At 53.7% G+C, this 27,453-nt stretch overlaps 8 protein-coding genes across 8 annotated transcripts; 2 read left to right on the forward strand and 6 right to left on the reverse strand.

Annotated features, from left to right (window-relative positions):
• Positions 1-1,033: 1,033 nt before the first annotated feature.
• On the reverse strand, positions 1,034-1,300 carry PG986_004767 (uncharacterized protein; the record flags this gene model as incomplete). The annotated part of the gene is made up of 1 exon (XM_066840989.1): positions 1,034-1,300. The coding sequence occupies one exon, from the start codon at positions 1,298-1,300 to the stop codon at positions 1,034-1,036; it is 267 nt and encodes an 88-aa protein (XP_066703616.1).
• A 2,000-nt stretch (positions 1,301-3,300) lies between these two features.
• On the forward strand, positions 3,301-4,274 carry PG986_004768 (uncharacterized protein; the record flags this gene model as incomplete). The annotated part of the gene is made up of 4 exons (XM_066840990.1): positions 3,301-3,578; positions 3,646-3,847; positions 3,888-4,168; positions 4,229-4,274. 4 exons carry the CDS (start codon positions 3,301-3,303, stop codon positions 4,272-4,274), a joined length of 807 nt encoding a protein of 268 aa, XP_066703617.1.
• A 590-nt stretch (positions 4,275-4,864) lies between these two features.
• Positions 4,865-10,012, reverse strand: PG986_004769 (Protein serac1; the record flags this gene model as incomplete). The annotated part of the gene is made up of 2 exons (XM_066840991.1): positions 4,865-8,883; positions 8,944-10,012. 2 exons carry the CDS (start codon positions 10,010-10,012, stop codon positions 4,865-4,867), a joined length of 5,088 nt encoding a protein of 1,695 aa, XP_066703618.1.
• Positions 10,013-11,476: 1,464 nt separating this feature from the next.
• On the forward strand, positions 11,477-12,013 carry PG986_004770 (uncharacterized protein; the record flags this gene model as incomplete). The annotated part of the gene is made up of 3 exons (XM_066840992.1): positions 11,477-11,511; positions 11,579-11,656; positions 11,842-12,013. 3 exons carry the CDS (start codon positions 11,477-11,479, stop codon positions 12,011-12,013), a joined length of 285 nt encoding a protein of 94 aa, XP_066703619.1.
• Positions 12,014-12,980: 967 nt separating this feature from the next.
• Positions 12,981-15,364, reverse strand: PG986_004771 (uncharacterized protein; the record flags this gene model as incomplete). The annotated part of the gene is made up of 4 exons (XM_066840993.1): positions 12,981-13,982; positions 14,368-15,049; positions 15,109-15,163; positions 15,253-15,364. 4 exons carry the CDS (start codon positions 15,362-15,364, stop codon positions 12,981-12,983), a joined length of 1,851 nt encoding a protein of 616 aa, XP_066703620.1.
• A 1,387-nt stretch (positions 15,365-16,751) lies between these two features.
• PG986_004772 (WD domain-containing protein) lies at positions 16,752-20,109 on the reverse strand (the record flags this gene model as incomplete). Its single annotated transcript, XM_066840994.1, has 4 exons — positions 16,752-16,861; positions 16,939-19,866; positions 19,936-20,010; positions 20,073-20,109. 4 exons carry the CDS (start codon positions 20,107-20,109, stop codon positions 16,752-16,754), a joined length of 3,150 nt encoding a protein of 1,049 aa, XP_066703621.1.
• Positions 20,110-22,771: 2,662 nt separating this feature from the next.
• PG986_004773 (uncharacterized protein) lies at positions 22,772-23,917 on the reverse strand (the record flags this gene model as incomplete). The annotated part of the gene is made up of 6 exons (XM_066840995.1): positions 22,772-22,818; positions 22,877-22,915; positions 22,984-23,185; positions 23,259-23,332; positions 23,394-23,501; positions 23,581-23,917. The coding sequence occupies 6 exons, from the start codon at positions 23,915-23,917 to the stop codon at positions 22,772-22,774; spliced, it is 807 nt and encodes a 268-aa protein (XP_066703622.1).
• A 2,208-nt stretch (positions 23,918-26,125) lies between these two features.
• Positions 26,126-27,191, reverse strand: PG986_004774 (uncharacterized protein; the record flags this gene model as incomplete). Its single annotated transcript, XM_066840996.1, has 5 exons — positions 26,126-26,297; positions 26,498-26,667; positions 26,779-26,862; positions 26,949-27,056; positions 27,123-27,191. 5 exons carry the CDS (start codon positions 27,189-27,191, stop codon positions 26,126-26,128), a joined length of 603 nt encoding a protein of 200 aa, XP_066703623.1.
• Between the last annotated feature and the right edge of the window lie 262 nt (positions 27,192-27,453).

The raw sequence follows: 27,453 nt of genomic DNA on the forward strand, positions 1-27,453 counted from the left end.
CAACGAACGATGAGACAAAGTACGAAGATTTGCGACGAAGAAATTTCCATGGGCAGCCATCCCGATCCTGCGATTTCTCTCATGGAACCTTAGCCAATAGGAAACCATTCGATTGCACCAGTAAATGGCAACCATCGCAAAGATTTACATGGGTTTGTGAGCGTTAATATCGACTCAAATCGCTTCCAAGGGGTGCTGGGGTAGCTGTCCATAGCAATGAGCCTTGGGCTACCCCGCCATCGAATGGGCAGACCGCCCCGAAGGACCAGCTGCGAATGTGTCCTGTGTTTGTTGCTGAGTCACCGTCACCAGCTGAACCAGCGCTTCCATCGGATTCACTCGGCATAAAGCGTTACCAACTTGGGTGTGTCTCCCCTGTGCCTGCCTAAGTTACGGACCTTGTGTTCCGGGTAACAGGAAACCGTTACAAGCCAATCCCTGCTGCAAATCCTGTCGTTCGTAGCGGCCCCCTTTTCCATACGCGGACACACAGCGCTAACCCCCCTAAGACACGTGCCCTGAGAACGAACTTGTAGGGCTGACTTGACTCGCTGTGCCACCCAAGCAACCTACTATTTCTCTTTGGCGCAGAAGTAGCAAAGCGGATCAATTGATTCCATTGTTGCTAAAAAGCCCGCCGGCATTCCCCAATCTCAACCTCCTTGCCAGATGTCAGGCCATTCTGATGTCATACCCAAACCATTGACTCGGGTACTAGAGGCCTAGACGCAACTGTGGCTCGTGGCTCATGGATGCTTCCTGCATAAAGGGTCTCCCATGGAAGAGGGACAACCCGAACCCGTTATCCCATCTGCACTATCTCGCCCGCGGCGGTGCCATCTCGTTCCTGGCGCCGTTCTCGCCCGCCCATGCCATGCACGACGCACGGCGCAGAGCATCGTGGGTTTTCTTGGCGAACCTACCAGGACCCGCCGCTGGACATGTGTATCGCCGTCACGATCTCGAGGAATCGGTGCCGTCGATTTGAAACCGATGATTGCCATCACCGTGGCCGACCCACTGTCTTCCGCGGTCAGTCTTCTGCACATCGTAGACCTGTATCCACAGCAGTGTCAGCAATGCCCCTGCCACCGGATTCTTCTCCGTTCGTGACTCCCTCGGGCAACCCAGGACTTCTCGCACTTCGGCATGTATCAGCACTGACCCGACCGCAAGCCCTTCGTACTGTCAGGACGGGCTGAGCTCGAGGAAGGTTCGCTGCGCATTCTCCAGCAGTATTCATCGCACTCAGTCCCAGGCCCAGGCCCAGCCCCAGCGAGGCAGCGGCTTCTCGTGACATGGTGAATGAGCTCGTTAAGCTGCATCACTATCAGTTCTATCGCGATGCTGCTTTGATGATGTTGGAGCGGTGTATTAGTAACAACAGCATCTCCTATATCTGCGTCCGACGGTCGGCTGGTGATGCTCAGCCATTTGCTACAAGCGCCGTTACGATTTGCGGACTGCCATGTGCCCTGTAACAACATTGAGACGCCCTGAGAGAGGGGTGACAAGAAGCATTATGTGGCCGCGGGACTCGCTGGGCTATGTGATGGATACCCGCGGCCGTCCCGTTTCTAGCCGTCTTCAACGCGTAGATGGCGCAGGTGGCCGATGCTCACGCGAGCGAGCGGTCTCGATAACAAGCTCCAAATGACGTACTGCTTTAAAACCCGGCTGGCGTGGCGACATCATCGCCCCTATTTCTGCGTTGTTCGGTAGACTGCGGCTTTGTGAGCGGGCTCATACATAGATAGCCCCTTTTGTTTGGCCACGTCTGGTTCTGTATGGTTCAGTCCGGTATTTGCGAGATACGACGAACTCGAATTTGTTCGTTCTCATCTTATGGTGACACCAAGCGCCCCCAAATAGACACAGCGGGCGCACTGCCTCACTTCAGGGGTCGCCCGTTGCCCATGGTACGTTTGCCTCCTGGCCCAACGACATTCGACAAAACGTATCCGATAGAAACTTTTATTCGCGGCCACGGCATCTCTTGCCGTATGCAATTAAGCACGTGCAGTAATAATCAATGAAAAAGAACAAGGCGAACGAACATTTCCCCGCCATATCCCGAAATTACCAGGTACGCGGCCACGCCGCAGCAATTACCCATATGCTACTTGATGGTTCGTCTCCTTGAGGATGCGAAACCCGCATGGAACCTCACGCCCACTGCATATTGAAGGGGTATGGAGACCATGGGAAAGTACAGACATGGAGCATCTCCCCCACGAAGTTGTTGAGATACGGCAGGGCGTCGATTTAAGCAAAGGCCAACAACCCGGAGAAGGTGTTCAGCTTTAAAGGGCTTGAGAATATATCGGAAAAGCTCACTTGAACCTCAAGGCTCGTCACCTTCGTATACAAACTCCTTGGCATTTCCAGCATAAAATCTGTGTTGAGGGTTTCATCTTCCGGTGGGCGCGCTGCTCGTCAAAGCGGAGCAACGGTCTACCCTTAAGATTACTGTCCAGAAATATCGGTCCAGTAGAGGGCTGCGATCCGTCAGCCTGGAATCGCTGTCGGGGCTGAGACTCGCTTCACGTTATGTCCATAAACTAAGCAGGCTAGTAAGCACCTCGGGGTGTGACACAGAGCGTTCGGGGGTGTGAGATTTTGCACTTTTCCAACCCCGGTCAAATACCAAATTAGAAACCGCATATAACAACCCAGGATATAGTCGCGGTAATATGGCTATCGTTCGGCTCATCGGAGATTGCTGAAGCCACCTTGCAGTCATAATCTCGGCTCGGCTGCGGCAAAACGGTCACGACGACAAGGCTGCACCCCATATGGGGAACTGAGAACAAACCATATCGATCAGGTAATGCATAATGAGGGGATCGGTGGTGGGATGAAGACTTCAGATGGTTCTAAATATAATAGTTTACTTATTCATTGGTCTCTTTATGGTCCGTCACATCTGATGCGAAGGAAGGTTTTGTCGGCAGGGAACCATCGTCTCACATACAACAGGGAGGCTTGAGGACATCATTCTATGCTGGGAGGCAGGATCCGATCCTATATCACCGCATCTAATGCCAGTGATCAGGCTGAGTAGAAGAGGCAATAACATGTCAGCGGCTGGTGTGATACGAGATCTTGCATGCACCTCCTGTATTTGGTTAGTCTTCTTCGGTTTCACGCCCGTTTTGAGCTATGCTCCCTATCCTGGATGGGAAACCAAGCTGCTCAAAAGGTCGACAGTCCGCACACGCATTCTGTTTGTTTGACTTCCGTCCCTTCTGCATCAAACCCACAGTTCTCCGGATAATCACTAGAAAAACGCGTTCCAGAATGGGTACCGATCTCGGCACATTGCCGACCCCCTTCGCCACCAGCTCCAAATGTACTACGGAGATGGACAATGTATATTACGTTCAAGCGTCGGCAGGCTACTACCTCTTGCAGGGACCACCGACGAGTATTGCGCGATGCCTGCCCGATAACTATGTCGAGTCGAAGGACTACTTCTACCGCTCAGCGACAGTGTGCCCATCTGGCTATACTTCGGCATGCCAGTCAACTGCCACCTTAGCGCATCTGACCGATACCTATATCACATGCTGTCCTGCGTAAGGTCCATTACTCACATATGAATACTAAGCGTTGCCTACATGACTGACGGATTCAACCTCCCAGCCAACGTTACTTCAAATGCCAGGGCATATTCGAGAAGCCCTGGCAGTCAACGCTGGGTTGCGCATTCGACATGCCGGCGACAACCTGGTCGATGAGCGTGATTCGAGAGTCATCGGGTATAACGAGTCATACCTACATGACCGGTGTATGTGGTGGCATTAACGCGCACAGCGTGAAAATTCGATATGGGGCAGCCGACGCAGTAAGTTGTTTCACATAACGGCGAGCCACACTCCAGTGAGCTGCGAACTGACTTAGCACAGACTTCGACGACCTCCTCGACCACCGGGGCTTCAACCTCTGCTCCCACACCGGCATCGGCGACGGCTACAGCAATGCAATCCTCCTCGGGTTTGAGTACCGGCGCGGCGGTCGGCATCGGCGTCGGCTGCGCCATCGCAGGCCTAGCCATCGCAGCCGCCGCCGTCTTCATCTCCCTGCGAAACAGACGACAACGCCGCGACCAAGCCGCGGTACAGGCACCGGCACCGTACCAGCCCAAATTCGAGTCGCAATATGCCCGGTCAGACTTACCCGTGTATATATCGGGTCCAACAGGGACATGAATGAACCGAACTCCAAGGAACGATACGGGCAGTGAAGATATATGGCAATATGGAACTTACTGAATTTTCTGCGGAATTTCATGTGGGTGAAGAGAAATGTAGTTAATTACCCAGGAAATAGGAACTGATCATAAAGGAAGTGTGCGCTTGATACCCCTGAAGTCCCGTTTCTCAACCGCGTCCCATGTGGGGAGTGCATCTGTGTGTAGGAGAGCAGTTTGATTGGCTCGTTGAGGGAAAAGACCAATGCGTATAAACCGGGTCGCATCCTTTCTTCTACCTCGGTCCTTTACTACATTCCAAGGCCAAGTCCATCTCCGTACATGTAGACATGATGAGTAGCGCCCAACATGCAGGCACCATGCGCACAACAAAGCCTACCTTCCATCGGAGTTATGTCTTCAGCAAATCCGTCTCTTGTCCACTCATGAAATGCAGCTACGCGGCTCTCCCCTATGGTGGCGCTCCAAGTTGGCTCCCACAGTTGGCTTACCAGATGCTATCCCCGGGATGCGGGACCTGCTATTGGAAATGTGAAATGGACGATATAGTCAAAAGTCATTCATCAAGAACCGAAACATATAAATATCATCACAGTTACATCGGCCCTCCACTTGACTCCTTCACGCATCTCCCACACCAGCTGCCAGTCCTTAACCATCACGCTTACCACGCCCCTCCTCACCCGCCCCTTCCGCCCCCTTATAAAAGAAAGGCCCCCTGAACCGCGTCTCTAACCTAACCGCATCCCTCAGGCCTAGCACCGGAAACAGCCGCCCCCGGACACCGGTGAACTCGTGCTGCACCAGCCGCGTCCCGTTGTGCGTGAACCAGATAGTGGCGGCGCTGATGCTGCTGCCGCCAGGGCCAAAGTCGACGCCGCACCCGACCATGTCGCCCGCCAAGCCGTACTGCGGCCCCCGCCGCGCCCAGGTCCCGCTCGGGCGCTGCCACGAGAAGAACCCGCCGTCGTCGCCGTGATAGGCCCAGGAGCGGGCCGACGGCGCATCGGACCGCGGCGGCCAGCCGGGGAACTGGATCAGGGCGCCGCCGAGGGTGCAGAAGCCGATCGCCACGACGGGGTACTTCTCCTGCGATTTTTCGGCGATGGTTTTATTCTTGGTGCCGGTCTTGGCGTTGGCACCGCCATTGTCACGCTCATCATTGTTGTCATCAACGACGTCATCGGCTTCGGCGGACGACGTGGCTGGGCCCAAGAACGTGACCTCGAAATAGAACGTTCCAATGTTAGGGGGCAACGGTCTGTCCGCAGATATGCAGAACATGCTTCTTCCTGTAGCCAATGTGACGGTGAGCCCGTCATCTGAGAGTATATCCCCACCTCCGAGCCAGCGAGTGGGTTGCATGCCACACTTTAGCAAGAAAGACTCGACCTCAGACTGGCCTGTGTTCCGTGCCAACTCCAGGGGTGTCCAGCCGTACCGGTCCTGGCCGTAGAGGCTGGTGCCGAGACCATGTAGCTGCTTAAGGAGGCGGGTGCTTCCATGGACTGCACAGACTGCGTGGAGCTCTGTGTCGGGCTTGGCTGCTTCCGGCTGGTCTTCAACCAGCATCGAGATGATATCTTCATATCTGTCTTCAGGCGTCCTCAACCAGTTCTCATATGCCAGAGCCAGCGCGGTTTTGCCGTCTTTGGTTTTGAGCGACGCATCAGCCCCAACATCCAGCAGAAGACGAGTACTTTCTTTGCGGCCATGCATGGATGCATGATGGAGTGCACTCATGCCCTTCAGTGTGTCTTGTCTGTCGACGTCTAAACCGGCGACGTTGCCTTCATCACGGGCAACTTTGATCAGCGACGCAACCACTTTATCAAAGCCACGCGAAGACGCCTGGCGTAGAGGGGTTCTGTGTCGCTTCGTATACTTATTGATGTCGGAGACGGGAAGCTTCGCTTCGATGAGGCTATCCAGGATCATGACTGCTGCCTCCTCCGACCCACTCAGACAAGCCGCAAATAGGGGCGTCCGGCCGCGGATGTCGAAGCAGTGGGCGTGCGCGCCTCTTCGAAGAAGTACCCTCACGCATTCGGAATATCCACGGATAGCAGCATCGTAGAGAGGCGTGCGTTGGGATTTGTTGCCGAGATTCAAATCCGCACCATTTTCTGCCACGAGCTCTAAGCATTTTGGGTGACCTCTCAGGCATGCTTGGTGCAGAGCAGTATCTCCTTCATCGTCAAGGTCGTCGACGCTTTCGACATGATGTGCCAGGATGATCTTGACGCATTCAAGATCCCCAGTGCCACAGGCCATTTGTAACGCCCTAAGAGAGTGGCCACCATCCAAATTGATATCAGCGCCATGGTTCAAGAAGGATACAAGAAGTGGCTTCGGCACCTTTGGCCTAGATAACAAGACGAGAAGGGGTGTCCATTTGGATGATGTCACGGCATTCATCATGCCAGGCTTAGACTCTGATGGAACGCGATCGAGGAGGAACTCGAGAGTTCCAGGGTCTTCCCCGCTATAGGCAAGATAATGCATCGGAGTCCACTCCCCATGGTTCTTGTTAGTGGCCAGAAGGGGGTTCCCGCCGTGATCGAGCATCAGTTGCATAGCCTCCAGACTTGAGTCAACAAGAAGCCACAAATGCAATGCTGGCATGCACATATCGGACTCGAAATTGACGTCCCCGCCACACTCTAGAAGAAGCTTCAACATAGAGCGGCGGTCAGCCTTGTCTGCAGCTGCCTGAAGCGCATTGTATCCGCCAGAAAGCTCATTTGGGTGTCGGCCCCGTCCAATCAAACGTTCGGCCCAGGTGGCTAGCCCCAGGTATGCTGCCACATGAAGTGGGCTTTGGGGATCGCGCAAATATGCTGCTTCGTTGCCCTTCGCCAGCCAAAGCTGTTTCTGCCAATTGCGAAAGACGACGGTGTTGTTCGTGAGAATCTCGAGCTCTGCAAAGATCTCAGTCCAGATGGTGATATTTTGTTCCTCCTCGGAACTCCCTAGCTCTTCTGCTCGTCGAAAGTGGGAAGGCCAATGCACTATCTCGTATCTGATGTGTTTCGCACCATTGGCTAACGTGCTGTCGTAGTCGTCCCCATCCATTGTGTCTCCAAACCTAGCTTCCACTGTCTCTTCTTTGTCGAGAGACTCATCAGTAAGATATCCCAGATCTTCCTGGGTAACGGCCGCAGTTGGAGCTTCCTCATCTTTGGCTCTGTCGCTGTGGACATCCTTACTAACAGGCTCGGCCAAGCCGTTTGGGCCTTGGTCTAATGATGACTCATTATCATCACCCGTATCGTCTTGGCTCACTTGGCGATTGAATTCTGGGCTGTCGTCGCTCATCTCATTTGACATATAATCGCCTTTCTTATCCTCAGTCTCGCTTGCATCGGAGCCAGGATCTTTAGTATACCCCGAGACTTCAAGAAGCCCAGACCGCTTCTGGAACAATGGATTGTTCAAGTGGCGGAGACATGTCAACGCCCTTTGCAGATGCTCTCGTGGGTCCTCGAACGCCAATGTTTGGGGCTGAGAAAGTAGCATCTTGCAGCGATCGCAATATCTCCCAGGCCCATGACTTTCGTCATGCCGATGTTGCTCTGCGACTTCTTTACAGTATGTGGTGATCTGGTCCCAGTCTTGCAGATTGATGTAGTCTCCATCGAGACGCAGAAATGGCCCGGCAGCCTTGTCCAGCTGCTTCCGGATTGAGTTGCTAGCAACAGGGAATCTAGCATCAGGGGACGCACTGTCACCGCGATCCTCTTCGGATGTGTCCGTATAAGTTCCATAGAAAGCATCACTGACTTCCTCTATTGTAGGCAAAGAGGATCCAGGCGCGAAGATGGTCCAGGAAACGGCAGTACGGAGAAGGTCCGCGTAGCTCGATGGCATAACCTCCAAGGCGGCCTTGTACACACTGGTTATGCCTTCAGGCAACACCATTAGCCTATTGGAGATGTTCTCTTTAGAAGGCTCCTTCAAGAATGGAATCGCGACATTCACGACATAACCAAAGTCGTGGCCAGCCTTGGCTAGAATTTTATGACTTGCTGTGCCAATGTCCGTGGTGGAGAGGCCTGGCACGCCCTCGAGTTCATTGGTGACCAACATTTCCATGTCGGAATGGTGATAATAATTGGTATCAATGGTGTTCCTCATTCCTAGCTTTACGAACTCCTTGTGGAAGGGCTCGGCTACTGGACAGCTCACGATGGTCTGCACCTGCTGGGTTATGGCAGATGTCGGGGCCTCGAATATTGCTGCCAGCGTCGCTGAGAATTCGAGCTGTTCCTTTTCTTCGAGAGTCTCCACGGCATCTAGGACGATGTAAACATTGTTTTGCAATAGAGACGCGAGCTCGACAATGGCTTCCTCAAACTTGGGTAGGTAGCCGTCGTTTTGATTGGTGACCTTGGTTGCTTTCTGGTCCATACCTGATCTGGTCTCGGGGACGGAGAAAATCCGGTTGCATTTCTCAAGGAGAGACATGTCGCTCTCACCAGCGGATATAAATTGAAGAATCTGGAGATACAGCGTGTTGTAGACAGCAACGAGTTTGGATGATTTTCTGTTGGTCGTACAACTGAAAGCATCAACGTCACAGGATGCGTAAAGGACGATGGAACCAGCTGTGCTGGATCGGTCGCTTATCTGCTTGTAGACTGAAGCCAAAACGGTAGACTTGCCACTGCCTAGACAGGTAAAAGATGTCAGCTCATCTCAAACAGTACTAGAGAGACTCTAGGACCTACCTTTTGTTCCAATGAGGCATAAGCCACTGTTGAACGTGGAAGCTTCCCATTCGCTATAGGCTTCGTCCTCGAAGACCCATTGGCATGTTGCTGGGAACATGTCTGCAAGTGACTTTTGCAATCTCTCTGACGCGTCGTCGGCCGCAACACGGAGCCGCTCTTTGATCCGCTCGAATTCGTGCACCGGAGAGTTTGACGGCATCTTCTCTTTGATCGTGCGATTGAGCTCTTGCATTTCGGCGGTGAACCTCGTGCGCCACTCAGATTGATAATGCTCCAGCTTCTGCATTACTGGCTGAAAATCGCGAATGCCATTGACGGCATCCCTGATGCCGCGAGTGTCCTTTCCCAGGGAATCGAGGGAGTCGAGAGACCGTTTTTGAAAAGCCGCTTCCGTGCCCTCGAGGACTTTCTGCTTCAGCGCAGCTAACTCCTTGGTTCTCTCTTCAAACTTGCTCTTGGGTACGCCGAAGAAGTCCTTGAAGCCATGTCTTATCTTATCTCCCTTGCTACCCTCGATGTGCCTCTTGACGGCAAACGCGAAGCGCAGAACACCCGTGTAGGCGTTCACGATGTCGTCCAGAAGCTTGCTAACAACCGCGTTGGGCTTCCAATCTAGCTCAGATCTCTGGTCGTACAGTTGGTCGTAGTGGGTGACAATGATCATAATCTGGGTGCTGTCCGTCAGGCCTGAGCCAAATAATCCATAGAGGTCGAAATTGCCTTGGATTGCTTTCAAGGCCAGGGTGACTGCGAACCATGTCAAGGCGACGCTCTCAGGAGCAGCCTTCATGGCGTAATTGCCAACCTCGATGAAATTGCTGATGTTGCTCAAAATGTTCTGAATCCATTCTCCTGAAATCTTGATGTCTCCGGCAAAGTGGCGGTCTCCGTACTTCTGGGACGACTCTTGGCTGAGCCTTTCGGCAGCAGCCCGACTCTCCTCGGGGGTACCTTGTTCAGACATGAACTGGGAAAGCTGCTTTAAGGTCGTGTCATCTTTGTAGTTGAGTTTAGCGTCGGTCTCGAATTTGGCCAAGGCCTCCTCGTAGAGTGACGATGTCGCCATGGTAGAACCAAGTCGCTACTCAGGTAGCTTGGGCGATTGATGGCTGCCTAATGGACCAGAGAGATTATCAGCCCTTTCAAGGGGGGTCCTGCATCCTGCATGTTTCGTTTTGTACCGTGATGAGATGGCAGGAGGGCGCTGGCCCAACGGCCCTCAACTACTGACATGCCTCCATGCGATCGTAAGATTGCGGCAAAATTTGTCGTGGGCAGGATCATCAGGCTATTTGGTAAGCTGGAGGCATGAAGCTCACCAGCAGCCCAATGAAGCTGGGTGGCTGTTCCTTGGCGCATGGTGGTGGTCGCAGCGAGCCTGACCGGGATGTGATTGATGCTGAATGTGGAAAGGATACGATGTGGGAATGGCAAGTGAATGCGCGAAGGCAACAGCCGAGAACTGGAACGCACAGCGGATATCGGTGACTCCCACCGGTTGTCAGAGTCGCATTGCAAGGGCCAGCTGACAAATCGTCAGTTACATTGGACTGTCTTGGCTCACGCGCATTGCCTCACCGAAGACTGACTCCATTTTGCAACTCTTTGGGGCCATTGAAATGCGGCGGATGTAGACCATGGACGATGATAGAGGCGAAGTGGACTTGGGCACAGGGCTGGCCCTTAGGAGGGGCCGATCGGGACAAACCCCCTGTACCGTAGCAGGCGGCTGGGCTGGTTGCTGCGGTAAGTTGAAAGAGGAGGGGCCGAGCCCCCTGTACGGCTACAGCTAGGCCCTGAATCCGGCTCTACCCACTAGGTACAACCTCTCTAGGCAAAGATATGTTGCCAATGCGCCAAAGTATCGTCCTAAATGGCTGTCGGCCGGCTGGATGAAGTCTCTCCGCGCCTCATATACACTTGAACAAGAAATTTATTTTGTCTGGCCAAATTCGTCATGGAAAACTGCCCCTTAGCTGGCAAGGGCTCAGCAGCGTCTGTGACGGCCGGTCACGCACCCAAAGAAGCAGCAACCCAGCGAAACAAGAACACATAATACGCAAACATGACAGCCAAGCTCTACCGAACCAAAACGATTGCATTGCTCTAGAATCGAAAACACCCCAAACCCATGTGTATATCTAAACGACCCCTCCTCAAACCCCATCTACCTTCGAAGTCCCCCCATACCTAGTTATTATCGCAATACTTCTCATAAGCCCTCGACCCCCTCGACACCCGCCGCCTCTCCGCCTCCAGATCCAGCACCGAGGAGCCCCGCCGCCGGTCCGAGTCGATGCCGCGCAAGATCGAGTCCAAGTCCGACGCCGGCGGCGGCGCGGGCGCGGTGGTTCGCGACGGGGGCGCGGTGGTGATGACCGGAGAGGACGGCATGGAGTGGCTCTGCTGCCGCTTGTGCTGGAGTTGGGGGCTGTGCTGATTCTGCTGGCGATGACGGAGATGCGGCGGCAGGGCGCTGAGCGGTACTTGCCGCTGGTACAGCTGCTGCAGCTGGATGTTCATGGGCGCCATGGTCGTCGGCGTGTTCGGTGGAGGCGCCATCGTGTAAGGAGGCGGCGGCGTCCCGCGGCGCGCTTCTGCGCTTGTTACGGCCGGGACACTGGACTTGCAGGGGCGGGCCGACATGCGAGTCGCCGTGGCACGTCGGAGGAGACCAGGACCGCCCTGCTGTCCGATGGCAGCAGGAGAAGTAGGTGTAGTCGGCGCCAGGAATAGCTCCATCCCTTCACCATTGGGATCCGGGCCACGTGGGCTCTTGAGGTCGCCGCCGCCAACCTGCAGACAGCCTGGCGTCAAGGGCGACGCGATACCCCTGGTTGGGCCCGAAGGCGTAATCGTCAACTTAGCAAGATCTCCCCCTGATACCACCACTAGACCCGTCCAATTCAAACCGCATCCCGGGTGCAGACGAACGCCCCATCTCCCCCTCCCCTCCGTAACCGTCACCGTCGGCACCGGCGGCATACACCCGTCCATCTCAAAGATCGGCACACTGCCTGCCTCTGCCGCCCCCACCGCCACCACCCCTGCCGTCGAGGCTGACTGACCCTCCTTCTTTCCACTGCCTGACGGCGGCTGTCGCGCAGCAGCAGTGCTGATGGTGCGGATATGCTCCGGGATGTCGGCATACTGGTACGCGTACGGGTCCGAGAACAGCCACGGCGCGCTGTTGACATGAGGAGAATTGCCAAAGTCCAACGAAGTACGGGACATGGTTTTTGAATATGTAATGAATGAGAAGATAAACGAGTGACTGGTAAATGCGAAGTATGTAATGCTGTCGGCCTTGCGACGCGAAATGAATGTAAAAGCCAAAAGGCGAAGGATAGTACAAGTTGTGTTTGCAGATAAGAAGAGACACGCCGCTTTTCACAGAGGAACTAGGGGGCAGAAGACTGTATTAGAAGGCCCTTATTGTTGCCCACCTCTTTGTCCACGCCTCTCGATGGGCCTTTGAGTCACCGGCCGTCCAGACTTGGTCTCATCTTTATTGCCGATTCTTTGAATTGACACACTACGAACAAACAAAAGGTAATCTGAGAATGACCAACAGACCGACAATCATGACAACATGGCACTAGACCCCAGTCCCAAACCACAGTTCGTGTGACATCATCCCTAGACACTGATAAGAGGTTGTGATTATCACGGCACAAGGAGCAAAACACTTCATATTGAATTCATTCATTCATTGCTCATTGAACCATAGGAGTCGTGGAACGCATCCATATATGCATCGAAACCAAAGGCCCTTTCCTGGCTTAGGAACCGTACTTCCCCGATGGCCGACCTTGTTCGAGAACCAGAATGTTCCAAGAGTCCAAAGTATCATTTCGATGGAAGAATGCAAGGCGTAGAATCGGCTTCCTCCTCGAATGAACCATATAGGGTAGAAAGACTGCAAAATCAGCAGTGAGCTTTACATACAAGTTTTGAAAGCTTGTATCAGACATCAAGGAGACATCAAGGGAGGGCGAAAGAGTGATTGGGACGTAAGGAGTGACATGTCCATCCTAGGCCATCGTGGCCACAATGACGATCATGAGGACAAAGTAGAGCCACGAGTAGAGGCGGGCAGTGGATGAGGATTCGTTGTTGTCGGTTCGAGAGCGCCAATCTTGCAAAATTCGAAGAACAGGCTCATCACCTTCGAGCGAGTAAGTCGGCAAGCTGTCAACAAGATAGCCTCCATATCCATCCCCTCCAAGGGACATTTCCTCCTCGCGGGACCAGCCGCGTCTCTTGACTAGCCACTTACCCCCAAGCCAGAGTCGGATGCAGGTGTGGAATGGCTTTTTCTGCTTGGAGGTGTACGGCACCAGTCTGGAGTTGTCATGGTCGAGACCACCAATGGTATGGCCACAGTACAGGCTGGGGGCTTCTCGTTCTCTCTCGAAATGCTTTCGGTATTGGTCCAACTCCTTTCGGCGACGGCGGAGGCTGGCATTGAGCTCTGCAGCTCGGATCTTCTTGGGATCTTGCTCAGGGCCATACGTCAGCTTCTCAACGTGAGGTGGGCAGTCTCGACAGAAAGCATGGGGATAGCCAATGTCACGGAAGTACCAGACTCGACGCTTGGGTAGAAACATATTGACGCTGAGCGTGTGAACTGGGGCATCGCCGAAGCGCTCGTAGTAGAAACCGCCAGATCGGTCGAGATGTTGGAAATAGGACTGGTGTTTTTCACCACGGAAGTAGTCCAAGGATCCGACCTCGAAATTGGAATAAAACTGGCAACTGTTGTATTCTTCTTCTTCGGTCATGATCTCATAGCCAGCAGGTGTCGAGGCCGAACGAATGACGTCGCGAGAGTCTCTTGGTGTGTGAAGGGCCCAGCCCATGTCGGCTTCGGGGTGCACCATGTTGGGATGTGACAGCTTGAACACCTTGGTGCGGTCCCACAGAGAGGGGAAGAAACGGGCGTCGCCGAGAAGAGCCAGGTTGAAACCATAGGCCATGTTGTTGTCGCGCATGAACTGGAAGATATCGTACTTGATGTGGCATGTGTATTGGACCTGTTTGAATCATTGGTCAGCTGTTGTCAATTTACAATGAACAAGGGGGTGCCTGGGAAGGGTACCAGACTCATGGGTGAGATATCTTGAGGTGTTATTATTGGATCTAGATGCGGTGAACCCAAAAGACAACAGATAAAGTTAAAGGGGCCAAGGTAGTCAGGATATAGCAACCTCCCAGGAACTAGGTATACCATCTCGCCGACAGCATGGGGACTAGAAATAGCCGTGGGTAAGGGTGTGCAAGAGGTCATGGATTGGGGATACAAAACAGCACCACGGTGCATCTCGGGGGATAAATAAGGACGAATGTGCGGATAGCAAGGACGGCTGGAAAGAGGCAGGATGTGCATGATCATATAAAATGAAAGATGAAAAGACTTACACCAGGTTCGACGCGCCAATACCACTCGTAGCCTTGGAGCCGGCTTTCCAGAGCGAAGAGGCCGGCATTCCAGCGCGACTTGTGGTGGTGGTATTCCTGCCAGGCCACTTCGTTGTCGATATCCTCCAGGAAGTGGCGAGCTTCTGCAAACTCGGCATGGTCGACCCAGTGAGGGACAGACCAATGTTCCTTGGGAATGCGCTCAAAGAAGCAGCGAGACGACGAGATGTTAAGGACGGCAGCCTTGAATTCATCGGTGAACTCCTCGTGATTGAAGAACACCCAGTCGTAACGATGGAGTTTCTTGGCGTTGAAGCTGGCTTCGAGCTGGGTGACGGTGTGGACCATCGCGGCGACGTCTGAGTTGTTGACGAGAGAGATCAGGGCGGCCTTGGGTCGGGATGCCTGCAGAGCCAAAGTACGTCTGCTCGGTAACTTGACAGGGTCGATGTGGCTGTTATCGCGGAGCCATCTCAGGGGATCAAGCTGCTTGTGTCCGTGGTGGTAGCCGTCGACGAGCTCAGGGGTTGGGTGCATGAAAACAGTCAACTCATCCTCAGTGTTGAGTAAAGGCGAAGCTGTGCCCGGCAGCATCGGCTCGTCTCGCGAGAGGAACGATACGAAGAGTATCATGAGAAGCAATCCGGCAAAAGTTACAAGACCCTTGCGGAACGTACGAGGGCTACCGACAAGTATGTATTGTTAGTAAACGACTGGCGACAACAACCTGGAAGCACTTACCGAGAAGAGGCAACGGCGCCTTCAGCATCCGAGGCCGACGACGCGCCAGTGAGTACTGCACCTAAGAACAGTCAGGACTTGAAGCATATTGATTGTACAGCGAAAGCTCTACGTCGTCTTGGTGTCGGTCGGCAAAGGACTTACCAGCAGCTTCAACGCGGTAGGACTTTGCATCCACGAGCGCGAGCTCATGGTAGTTCAGAACCGAGCCCTGGGACGGGCTGCGTGCAACGTGACCGCCATTGGATCGCGGCATGGTCCCAATACTGTGTGTCGCTTGTCGCAAACCCTGTGTTGCTGGAAGTGCTGTGCTCTTGAACAAGGGATTTGTATGGGTGACGGATGGGTGTCGATCCAAGAATGGACCAAAATCGATCGGAGATGTCTTTTTTTGCAGTAGGAAGGAAACAAAAGACCTAGGGTCCACCAACGCTTGAGAAGAAAAAGAGGAAACAGAGAAGTTCAGACGCCGCGAAACGAAGGTGTGAAGTGATGTTGCTGGGAATGAATGTCGGTGTTGTTACTTTGCAGTTGACTCGATGCTGGCTCGATAGTGATGCGAACACCACCAACAGCCTCGAGTCTGACTGGTGAAGGATTGTGAAGCGGTAGGGGAACGTAGGAATGAGTGGCGAAAGAGTTGGTCTGAAAGAGAAAAATCAGAATCAGAATCAAAATCAAAGTGAATGAGCGACTGGGTAATGGATGATGGGACGGATGAAGATGAAAACCCAAGAGTCAAGTAGACGATCCCAGGGGTTGGCGACGACGAGCATAGGGGGTTGGCGACGACGACGAGCACAGGGGGTTGAACAATGAGTGCCTGGAGGCTGTTGCGGAGGGGAAGTTGGGGATAGGCTGTTGTCGACGTGCGAGATGAGGTCGAGAGATGACAGTGTGTGAATATCAAAGTCACAGGATCAACCAATGGCAGGTGGGAAGAACGTGGGCGGCGGATGCAAGATGGAAACAAGCCACTGCCACGTGCTTGGCTCGGTGAGGATGGCAGAGGGAAGGCACGCACGTGGTTCTACAGGTTCCCCAGCCGCTAAACTCCAGAAGGGGATCAACGGCAACAATCGGGGGCAGGCACGAGTTCCAGAGGCTCCAGTTTCTGTCCACAGTTGCTGCTCAGCAAGTACTCAGGTGAGCAGTAGCGATAAGTAGGCGGCAGCACAGGCGTTGATAGCGCCTCACCAGGCAGCTGGAAACACCATCAAGCAAGCAGACTTGGGGACAATCGCCCTAGATGAGCCCCCGGGCACCTACGTCACGGCCGAGCCGGGCAAGGAATGGTAAAGGCAGTGACATAAATCACAACAGGAGACCACCCGCAAGCAAGCAGCCACCACCACAATCGGCCTCAACACCGACTCCCCTATCACGCGCGTCGTTCAGGATCACCATGGCGCCGATGCTGGGAAGACAGCGTGCATGTTGTGTCAATACATCGTGGTACTGTCGCCACTACTGTTCTGTACAGCCAAGTAGTTTACATACAAGTATAAGCAGAAGGAAGCACTACTCAGGTATCATCGTTCCGTTTTCCCTACCCTAAAGACGAAAAACCAACGCCTGCAATTCTACATATGTCGCGGCACCATCGTCGTCGGTGCCAAATCAACAGCAACAGCAACACGTGATCATGCCTCCAAGATCATAGTGTCGCTGCTCTCTTCCTCTTCATCCTCATCCGTCAGGTCGAGCACGCGCGCGTATTGTACAGTCAGTCGCTGGAGTTCCCGGAACTTGCCTGCGAGGAGAATACGTTAGCTTTTGGTCGCGGGATGAGTCGAAAGGTAAGGTAAACAAGAAGTAGCACAAACTTACCAAGGATCATGACAACTCCCTTCAGGAGTTCTTTGCGGTCCCATCCACAAATCTCGTCTCCTTTGCTGAACCAGCCCTTGCCTTGGTCCTCTTCCTCGGTCTGGTCTTGCAGAATGCCGCCGAGCAGGCTGTTCATCAGCTCCTCGACCTTGCTGCGGAGACCCTCTGCCCCTATCCGCTTAGCATACATGAACAGGTAGAGCCTGAACTCGTCCTTCGATCCCAGTGTCAGGGCGCCGGCAATGCGATTCTCCAGGTGAGCAATGCTGACACTCGACTCAAAGTCCTCGAAGCCATCCTTGGACAGCAACAGCTTGACTATACGTTGTAATGAGTAGGCGCGGCCCTTGAGCAGGAACTCGTTTGTTGTGTGTCGCTCGAGGAAGGGGATGATGCCTGCCGAGACGCTGGCTTCTTCCTCCTTGGTGGCCTTGGATGCGGTCGGGCCAACGGCAGTCGATTGCAGAGAGCCGATGGACGAGTCATTGCTGTTCCAATACTGGCTGCCAACAGCCCACCATGACTCGGATAGGCGTTGCCAGGAAAACATGCTAGGGTTATAGTAGTAACCGTCACCATTCGTTAGGGTGACAATGATGTGGCCGTTGGAGTTGAGATGGGCAGACGTCACACCGGGAGCTGGCATGGCGGCATGGGGTTGCAGCGAGTGGATGGCGATCTCCAGCACGGGTGCGAGAGACACAGGCGGGTGGGGGGAAGATAGGCTGTTGATACTCCAAACATGGCACATGCCAACTGCGGTGATGCAGAGGAGCCACCACCCCCGGCATTCCAGTATGACGGGCTGCGACTCCAGCACCATGGCGTTGATCAGTCTTCGGCCGGCTGGTGACCATGTGTAGAGGCTGCCATCTTCGCAAGCAGCGGCCCAGAAGTTCTTGTTGCCCGTGACGAGTACGATGGCTCGGGGGAGGAAGTCTTGCCAGAGCACAGCGCCACGCTTAGAGGCGGTAATGTGCGACGGATCTCGGATAGCAACCGGGTTCTTCGCTTCCAGGATCACGTTCTCCGGTAGCTTGGACGCGTCCTCCAAGCTCGTATCGCCCAGCAAAACTCCACGTTCAAGCGGTCGAACAATCTGTGACCTGACCTTGGGTACAGCAAGCCGGACTTGCGATATGGCAATGGACGGGTTGAGAACCGCTGGCCGAAGGTATTCCGGAGTCGGTACGAGGCCGTGTTTCGGGGGTTCTAATGTAGCGGGCTCCAGTCCGTCGACACCATTCCGCACGATAGGCCTAGGTCCAGTAGCCGTTCGTTTGGATGCATGATCCTCATCCTCGTCGTCCAGGGGAATCGCTTTTCGTTTGTTGCCCAGCAGCATGGAAGCTAAGCCACCCTCCGGCAGGCCGTCAAATGGCTTGGACAAGTCGAGAACTGTTTGGGGCGCGTCGTTTTGGGCAGCTTTGGCGGTGCTTGAGCCGACTAACTGGGTCTGCGGAAGCGAGGACTGGCCAGTGCCGGACGAAGATATGAGCATAGGCGCGACCCTCTTCTTGCCATCTTTCGTAATCGTAACACGGGACTTGAGCTCGTTGACCCGTTGCACCTGCTTGTCGGAGTTCTCGCCAGCTGCTGCGGTCGGCTCCTTGTCCGTCTCCTTGGTGGCTTCGGCTTCTAGCTGCGCATTGGGGGTTGCCACGTTGTTGGGTGTGGCCGTGCCTGTCTTGACACCATTGGTCGCGGGTGTCTCCGTGTCTTTTGACATGGGGTGGAAGTCGCCCATCAGAGCTCCCATTCGAGACTCTGCGCCTTTTCGTTCGCCCTCTTTGCTGTGGTTCTCGAGCCTCAAACCATCCACGTCCTCTGCAATGCCCATGGCCTTCCTCGAGGCGCCGTATTTGGATAGTGCCTTGTCTGTTTCTTCCAAGTTCGCCACCCATCCAAGCTCGCCCGTCTCGAACCTGACAGTAATAATGCTCCCATCCAGGCTGGCAGCAAACAGCGTCTGGCCGTCCGGCGTCCACGCGAGATCGGATATAGACTTGGCTGCGAGGTCTTGCAGGATGACTACAGGTCTCGAGGTGTTGGTGTTCCATATGCTCAAGGTCTTATCTTGGCCAGCCGATGCTATCACCGTCACCAGGGAACCGCCCGAGCTACCATTTGTTACGCCATTCTCGGCTGGCTTCTTGGTATGGAAGAGACGCGGGGAGAACATGCAGACTTCGGTCGGGCCTTCGTGGCCGATCAGGTTGATTTCACTGTCCCATCTCGATCGCTCAATGATGGCCACGGAGCTGACTGGCCCGTTGACTGCATTCGCCGCAGCAATGTGGTTACCATCCGGTGACCAGGAGCATCTCCTAAAGTAGGTCGTCAGAGGCGAGGATTTGAAGGGGCTGTTGATGGTGGTCTCGAGCTGGAAGTTGTTCACCATGTCATGCTGTGTCGCATTCGGTGCCGGAGAGGTAAAGCGGAAAATCTTGATGGTTCGGTCGTCGCTGGCCGTGGCGAAGAACTTGTTGGCCGGGTCGAAGGTGATGCCCTTGACGTGGCTCTGATGTACCGACAAGACTTTCAATTTCTCGAACGTGTGCCCTGACCAAATAACAATCTTGGAGTCGAGGCCGACAGACACCAGTATAGATCCATCGTAAGACCAGCCCAAGTCCTGCACGTCATTGTCGTGGCCGATCAGTCGCCGGGAGGTTTTCCAGTTCTCGACGGGAGGGGGCTCGTTGTTGCTGCCAAAGGTGGCTATAGTGGGCGGGCCGCTTTCTAGTTGGTATATGCAGATGATCTTGTCGTCGGCGCCGGATGCTAGCAGGCGGCTGTTGGGCGAAAAGCGCACGGAGTGGATAGTGCCGAGATGGTGGCTCATATGGCAGAGCTGCCTCGGTTTCGCGTAGGATCTGTCGTCGGAGTTGTAGATGGCTTCGGTCGACCAGACTCGGACGTTTCCATCTAGGGGAGGGGGTTAGTCAGGTTAGTAGAATGCCAGCGACAAAAGATAGAGGGGACTTTGCGACGAACCTCCGCCTGCCGTAGCCAGCCTCTTGCCGTCGGGCGACACATGGCAGCTGTAGACCTCGAAATCTTTATTTTCGCCTGGAGCGCAAAGTTAGAGGCATAGTTCCAGGGAAAGACGCCGGTCGGTCAATTGGATTTACCTTGATGGCTCAGCCACGAAGGCTTGATGATGTGCATCGTGAGTCGTTGACGCGATGCGACTGTCGCATGTCTGCTGTAACCGAGATGCGAAGTTGATGGGGGTGTGGATGTGGTGAAGCTATCATCAAAGGCCAGACACAGCTTCCCAGGTGCGTGCGCTCAATCAATCAATTAGCGGGCGTCGGAAAGGCGCGACGCGACAGATACGTCCCCCCAAGGCCGTAAGCTCAATGTTTAGTGGGCCAGGCGCCTGGGGCAGGCAGTGACGCAGGCGCTGAAGTCGTCGGCACGGATCAATGTTGGCCCCTGTCGAATTGCTTGGGCGGTTGCCGACACGGACTGGCCAGGGATCTAGGGCATTCACTTGAAGCCCAGACTCCCTGCTAACAGGCAAAGGCCAAATTGGTATCAGCTGTGTTGGAACGGCTCGAGAATTCCCGCGTGGTATTTTGCTTTGTCTGTGTCTTACTTGATCGCGTTGCGCAGTCTTCTGGAAGCATCTGGCCTTGGCCTATAGGTGATTTCAATTCAAAGCTGGAAGCCAGGGTCACATCAACGCACAGTCACCTCCAGCGGAATCCAGGACCATGCTGTCTCACATACATCCACGGCTTTACTTGGAGAGATAACTTCGTGAACTTTTGTCCCATTCCTGTAGCAAGTCTTTTTGGGTATACAGTCTTTATTACCTCGACTATAGCTGCTGGTTATTGGCATTCTTCCTACTGAAAAACCCCCCAAGAGTTTCATCCATACTTGACTCCCATTGATCCCCATGCTTTAGCCTCATCTTCTGCTCCCAAGCCCGATCGCCTGCCGCCTCCTTATCTGCCGATGTCCGAGAGTTGAATGTATCCCGCAGCCTACTGTCTGTGGTATCAGGCAGGAAATTCTTGTCTCTCTCATGGGTTCCTCCGGGTCCACGCGCTTCGTCAACAACAACGAGCTCAAGAAGGCGGTTCTTGAATGCCCTGGACCCAGGCGCTGCCGCTTGAAACTCGAAGAGTAACTTGGCAGTGTGCTTGTCAGAAGAGAACGGAGTGACAGTCGTTATAACAAAAACGCGAGCTGGAACGGGGTGTACCATGACATCGAATTATAACGTCTCTAATTTGAACTCATCGCGAAATTTTCGCGCTTCGTCCATGACGCCCTGGCAGAGTTGCTGATGTACTTGTCGTATCGGGTGCTTGCTATGAAGAGGATCGCAGTCACTCTCGAAAGCAACCTCTGCCAATGGTAGACCATCATGGAGCTGCAAATATGTGACTTCGGCAATCTCTGTTGAGACCACTCTAGAAGTGACTTTGGTTAGGAAGTCTCATTGTTCACCATCGAGAAGAGTGATGTCGAGATGGCGAATCCTTGCATTCTCTTCCTCTTCGGGGCCCTGTGGTGACTCCGGCGAAGCTATTAGAGACTGTGCCAACGCAGTGTTCATGCATGACACCCTTTATAATCAAGTATAAGAGGGGGAGAAACTCGACAGGGAGAATGTACGGGGAAGCCGGCCTCCCTGCAATTGGAAGCTCATAAAGGGTCTTTTCAAACGGGGAATTCTGGCAGCCAGCTCACCTACCAATAGAGAAGGACAGCATATTCACACATTTAGGCGCATGGGGTCTTGGCCTCCATTCTATCTATCGTGTCACTGGGATTCGTATTTGTTATTCAGGTTAATACATTTATTTATTCCAATCGGTTAATCTATGACTATCTCAAATCATGGCCGAGCCTACTCATCAGTTCGAACGCGTACCGCCGACATCCTCCTCGCACGGGTCGTAAAAAGAAAAAAAATCCCGTGATAGGATTTAAACGCAAGACCTCACTCAACGTTGGTGAACCTCACAACACACCACCGATCGGGTAATCACGGTTGCGCACGGCTGTACGCGGTGACCCACTGTAGCGGCCGGTCTAATTGGTCGATTTCCGTCACGTACTCTATATTTTTTCCTTAAACTTTTCCTAATACTATAGATTAGCTTAATACGGACCGGGATGATACGGTATATATATTACCGCTAGACAGGGTTTTACAATACAGGCTAGTCAGACCTAGAGAAGCCCGCTTGGCTTAGTGGTAAAGCGCATCACTAGTAATAGGGAGACTGTTCTTCTTCTGAAGACGCGACCGACGACATGATGAGATCACTGGTTCGATTCCAGTAGTGGGCAGCAGTACCTTTTTGCATCCTGACCATTTTGCAACATGCCCGCACATACGTGTTTTCGTTTCCTCATGCTTCCGATCGGCAATTTCTAATTCAATCGCATGGCTGGTCAAGACGTCGAGTCCTTTGAATCACTTCGAAGCTTGAATAGCCTGGAGGGTTCTTTCTGTCTGGCGCATTGTGCCCCACCACCGCCAAACAGGGTCCAATCCAAGTGTCGCAAGCACTTGCAGCCCAGCACCCAGCCAAGACATCTTTCGCGATGCATCACTTTCCAAATATCGAGGGCGAGCATGCTCAGTCATTGCGACGCTTGGAAATTGAATAGTTTTGGATTGAAGAGAAGTTGATAGACAGTTGGATCGCTACGCTGACTCGTGGCCGTCTTGCAGCCACCGCTGCCGCCCAATGGAATGCATGGTACTTTCTTCTAAGAAACGAATGTACGCCCAGAGTATATGCAAAAAGACACGCTATGCTTGAAAACAAAAGATAGGAGATTGGTCTCAGCGAGTGTGTGCTTAGTCGTCGATGGGCAGGACCTTGCGGATGCCATCGGCAATTTGTTCTACGCGTTTTGTTAGCTGAGCCATTCAGTTAGGTAGGTGGGCCAGGGGGTGACTTACCCTCCAAGTACGGGATGACATGGTTGTAGTCCTTGCATACTGTTGAAATGAACGGTCAGTAACCTCGCTTTTGCCAATCCTTGCTGCTTGCTGCTCCAGCTACTTACCATGGTGGCCATTCCAGCTCCCGTCGAGCGGCCCGTTGTCGTCCGAGTCGGACTGGTCGTGGGGCTCCATCGCCAAGTCGCCCGAGCACATGATGCCCTGGCGCAGGTAGTCCACGCAGTGCAGGTAGTGGCTGTGGTAGTCGCTCGGGAGGTGCTCCTTCGTGTTGCCCTCCAGGCTGGCGTAGATGCGCGCCATCATGAACTATACAATCCCTCAAGTCAGCATGCCCGTATCTGACGGACAGGGACCAAAACTCTGTAGCTAGAGTACTCACCACGCAGTGCAGCTGGTGCGTCATCGAGGTCGTAAAGAAGGTTTCGTCCGTTACCTCGCCCCATCCGGAGCCGACTGCGATCCAATTAGCCTATCGTTCGTCCCCATCGAGGAAGCGCAGCGGAGGTGAACGTACTGGGCAGCATGGTGTTCCATTGGGCGATAGTTTCGTTACTGAAAAATTTGGACGTGTCGTTGGGCACGAAAGCCTCATCCGCGTTGAACTTGACGATCTTGGTCGGGACTAGATTTCGCACATGCACAGGTTAGCCCCTTGCTTGCACCTCGCTCCCGTTTTCTTGGCATGCAGTCCGGAAACTCACAGTCTGGCCCCAGCCCCGTAACATCACCACCGACCTGGATCCTGGACACGGACTTCTCCCGCCAAAAGTCCCGGACCAGCAGCAGCGAAAGCGAGATGTTGACGCAGAGCAGCAATGTATCGATGATCCATCGGTACCGCCGGAACCGCGTCATGTACTTCCTCGTCGTCGACTCCTTCTCGTGCGAATGGTGTTGGCAGTCGTGATGGTAGTTGCCGCGCCAGTGCTTCTCGTCGCCCATGACTGACTCGTCAACTTCCGTGCTGGAGCGCCCCTCGTCCTTGTCGTCGCCAAGAGCGACGTTCTGGTAACCTCCGGGCTGCTTGCTGTACTCCATGTTGTTGTTGCCTTTCTGTAATAGTCTCATTTGACAATCGATCCAATCAACCTTTTAACTTCAAGTCAAAAACGAAATGTCAATGTCTATAATTACTCAAGTAGGAAATAATGAAGCCAGCTTCCGAAAAAACGAAGAGAAAACGCGGTCGCGGTGCGGTCGATCTTGGGAATGCCAGTCCTGGGGAGAGAGATGGAAAGAAGAGGAGGAAGAAGCAAGACGGGGGTCAGCCTGTCAAAGAGGATGGGAAGAGCCGGGCCTGGAAAGTATCGTCAACTCGCCATTTGGGGAAAAGGGTCGTCCTGTTCCCAGTGTGCATCCTTTTGCTCTCTGTTTCAGTCTTGGCGGACATGCTTTGGGACTGATGCAACGCTACGGACGGTTCTGTCATTGGCTAGGTCGGGGCCCAGGAGCAGGGTTGGCGTCTCGACCATCTCCACGTCGAGATGGCACGCACATGGGACCGATGAGTGCACGCGTGGAAGAGTCGCTGTCAATGATCACCGCAGGCAGACCCAGCGCCTAATCTATCCATCTTCTGATTCCAATCGCCGGGTGCATGGTGGGTTGAGGGGGCGGGCTGGATTGACCAAGGATCGGAGTGTTGGCTGAGTGAGGTTACTTAGTAGGCAGCCAGTCTCGGCCGTGGCTGCCCCCTTCAGTGGGTTCTGGCAGCATCCATTTTGGTGAGTGCACCACTGTACAACCTAATTCCGGCATTGCGCTGGCTGTAATACGTGCCGCCAGTCTCGCGACCGAGACCCAGACAGACGGATACACCCACGCTGTGTTCTCCTTCATTTGACGACTCCAAAGATATGATCAATAATGTCTGGCGTACAAGATCTGCGATTGTGTCGACGAGAGAAGCCGACGCTGTCGATTAGCGAACGGCACAAAATGCCGGGGGAAGTGCGGCGTAGCGTGGCCTGCCAGAAGCCTGCCACCTGAACTCTCCAGGCTTGTCAAAACAATTGTGTAACCGGTGGGGATCAGCAACGGCGTTTCACCATCCCTGTGCAGGCCACACGGCGCACGTGGGCCCTGGCAGGAGTTCGCGCTAGGTTAGACCTGCAGGCTTGGGGATCTGGCGAATCTTCTAGTGCAACGGTCGCTAAAGACTTTAGCCTGGAGATTGCGCGATGCACCAGTCATGAGATCGATGCCGTATCCCAGGAAGCTAGTAGTGCTCTTCAAAGACATGACGTCGAAGGGCATCGCGACGCTGATGATCGAGGAATGATTTGATCGCTTGCTGGTCGTTACCAATTGACGGGCCTACCGAGTACAGAAGACATGTAGCTAGCAATCGAGGCGCCTTGCACCGACTGGTCTCAACCGTGGGGAGAGGTGACATGAGAGCGCCCCGACGAGTTAGTAATCGGATGATGGTATTTCAAAACTGTCACCCTGCACGGCCAAAATCGAAGACTAGACGCGCTTTTGCACGCCTTACCCATCCCTTCGTAACTCGTTCCCAGCTAGAAGATTCCGGCTTAGCATCTCCGCCGAGCAAGGGGGTCGGTTGAAGAAAAGCGGCAAGCGGCGCCACCCCCGACCCCCAAAACGGCACTGAATCCGCAGCAAACACGACCAGCATGTAGTTGATCGGGGGACGTCAGTGTTTCGACCGGGCCTGGCTCTTGGCATTAAATGCGATCAAGATCATACATAATGGCACATGTAAAGGAGGATCATGCCTGCTATGAAGACCAAGGGGTCTCCAAGCTTGCCGTGATCTATTATCTTGACGAACTCATACCTATAGACAGATACGAGCAATCGTCCTACGTTACCATGATCAGCTATGAGCCATTTAGCTTTGATGTCGCCACGCACATCCAAACAGGGAATGGGTTCATATAGAGCATGTATGGTGTGTGAAAAACCCAAGTTCTCATTTCTCAAGGAGACGCAAACGAGCGTGTACTATCTGACACTGCAAACAAAAAACCGCAATCGCAAATCCCTCTCAAACCAAGACGGATGATGAGACCTCTTCCTCATGGGGGCATACCATGTTCGTCTGTTTCCGTCACAAAATACAATCTAGCCAGTCTTCTCTCCAACCATCATATTCCGTCCTGCAACTTTGCTTTCGGGGGTTTCTCTTCTCTTCTCATGCATGACGCTACACGAGAACGTCAAAATCGAGAATGACCGCAGAAAGGAAGGAACGTTGTGTGTGCGTATGGGGTGAGTGCGCGTTTAGCACAAATGAAGCTTGCCGGCGCAGAAGACGCTGAAGCCAGCCGAGTCGTAGGCCTCGCCCCAGACCTCGTTGGGCCGGTAGGGGCAGTTGTTCACGACAGCCTGGGCGTAGCCGGCAAGTTGGGAGCACTTGAGCGTGTAGCCGCCGGTTGGGTTGTTCCAGCACCACCTATCACAAGCAAGAGCTGGTTAGCAATGAACGTTGCTTCGCTTTGAAGATGACATATGAATCACGGTGTGATCAGGCGTCATTTTGAAAAGAAAAAAAGAAAAAGAAAGGCAGAGTAGGGTAGACAGGGAAGGGGAAGGACAGAAAAAGATAGAGGGAGACGAATCCATGTTGAGTGTGCAAGTGGGAAGTCTACTTACGAGATGGCGCTGTCCCAGGAGCAGCTGACACGGCCACAGGGTCCGGGCGTGACGCCGCAGTCACCGGTGAGGCTCTCGAGGTACGTGATGCCGTCCTGGATGTTGTTGGTGACGGCATAGCCCCAGTCATCAGGAGGGCCATAAGGCGTCTCGCACTGGACGTGGGTGAGCTGGATGACGCGGAGGGTGAGTTGTTAGTGAAGAATACACCATATATCAAAGGATTTCCAAGGAGCAGAGAAGAACAAGAAAGAATGGCTGATTGGTCGAGTAATACTCACCGAATGCATGGGATCCGAGGACAAGTGCTTGCGGGGCATGAGCTCGTAGGCGGGGTTGACCTCCTTGATCTGGGCGTAGATCTCCTGTGGTGGGGAGAAAGAGAACCGAAGTCAGCAAATCAAGTTGCATGCAAATTGAGTGATATATGGTCATCATGGGGAAGGCATACCTGAACAGTGCCGTTGAACTCGTAGATGGGACCGTCGACAGTGACATTGCCACGCCAGATGATGCCAGGCATCAAGGCAGAGCTGTTGGAGGCGCTGCCGCCATTGGGCTGCTAGCAAGGTTAGAATGACTGCTTGATGATTTCATGGTGACTTTGGGGAGCATCAATACATACCTGAACAGAAGCACCACTGACCAAGGCGCAGACCAGAGTGGCCCAGATCCAGACGGCGAGGGCAATCATGATGAACACGAGGATCTCGCTTGTTGGGAGTGTTGGTAGATGGAAACTCAAGTGAGATTTTGTGGATCGATGAAGATGGGAAACTTTGCTTGAACGCAAGTGGGAAGGGGATGTTTGGTCTGTGGTGATTGTGGTTGGGTTGCGGAGGGGTTTTGTAGTTGGTTGATGAGATGGAATGGGGATATGTGTCGATGAGAGAAGCGCGTTGGCGGTGGCACCGGATGCAGGTACTTGTTTACACGGCAGAAAGCAGTTGTCAATC

The sequence above is a fragment of the Apiospora aurea genome, assembly GCF_038362705.1.
Source record: "Apiospora aurea strain CBS 24483 chromosome Unknown utg000003l_segment0_segment0, whole genome shotgun sequence".
Classification (NCBI taxonomy): Eukaryota; Fungi; Ascomycota; class Sordariomycetes; order Amphisphaeriales; family Apiosporaceae; genus Apiospora; species Apiospora aurea.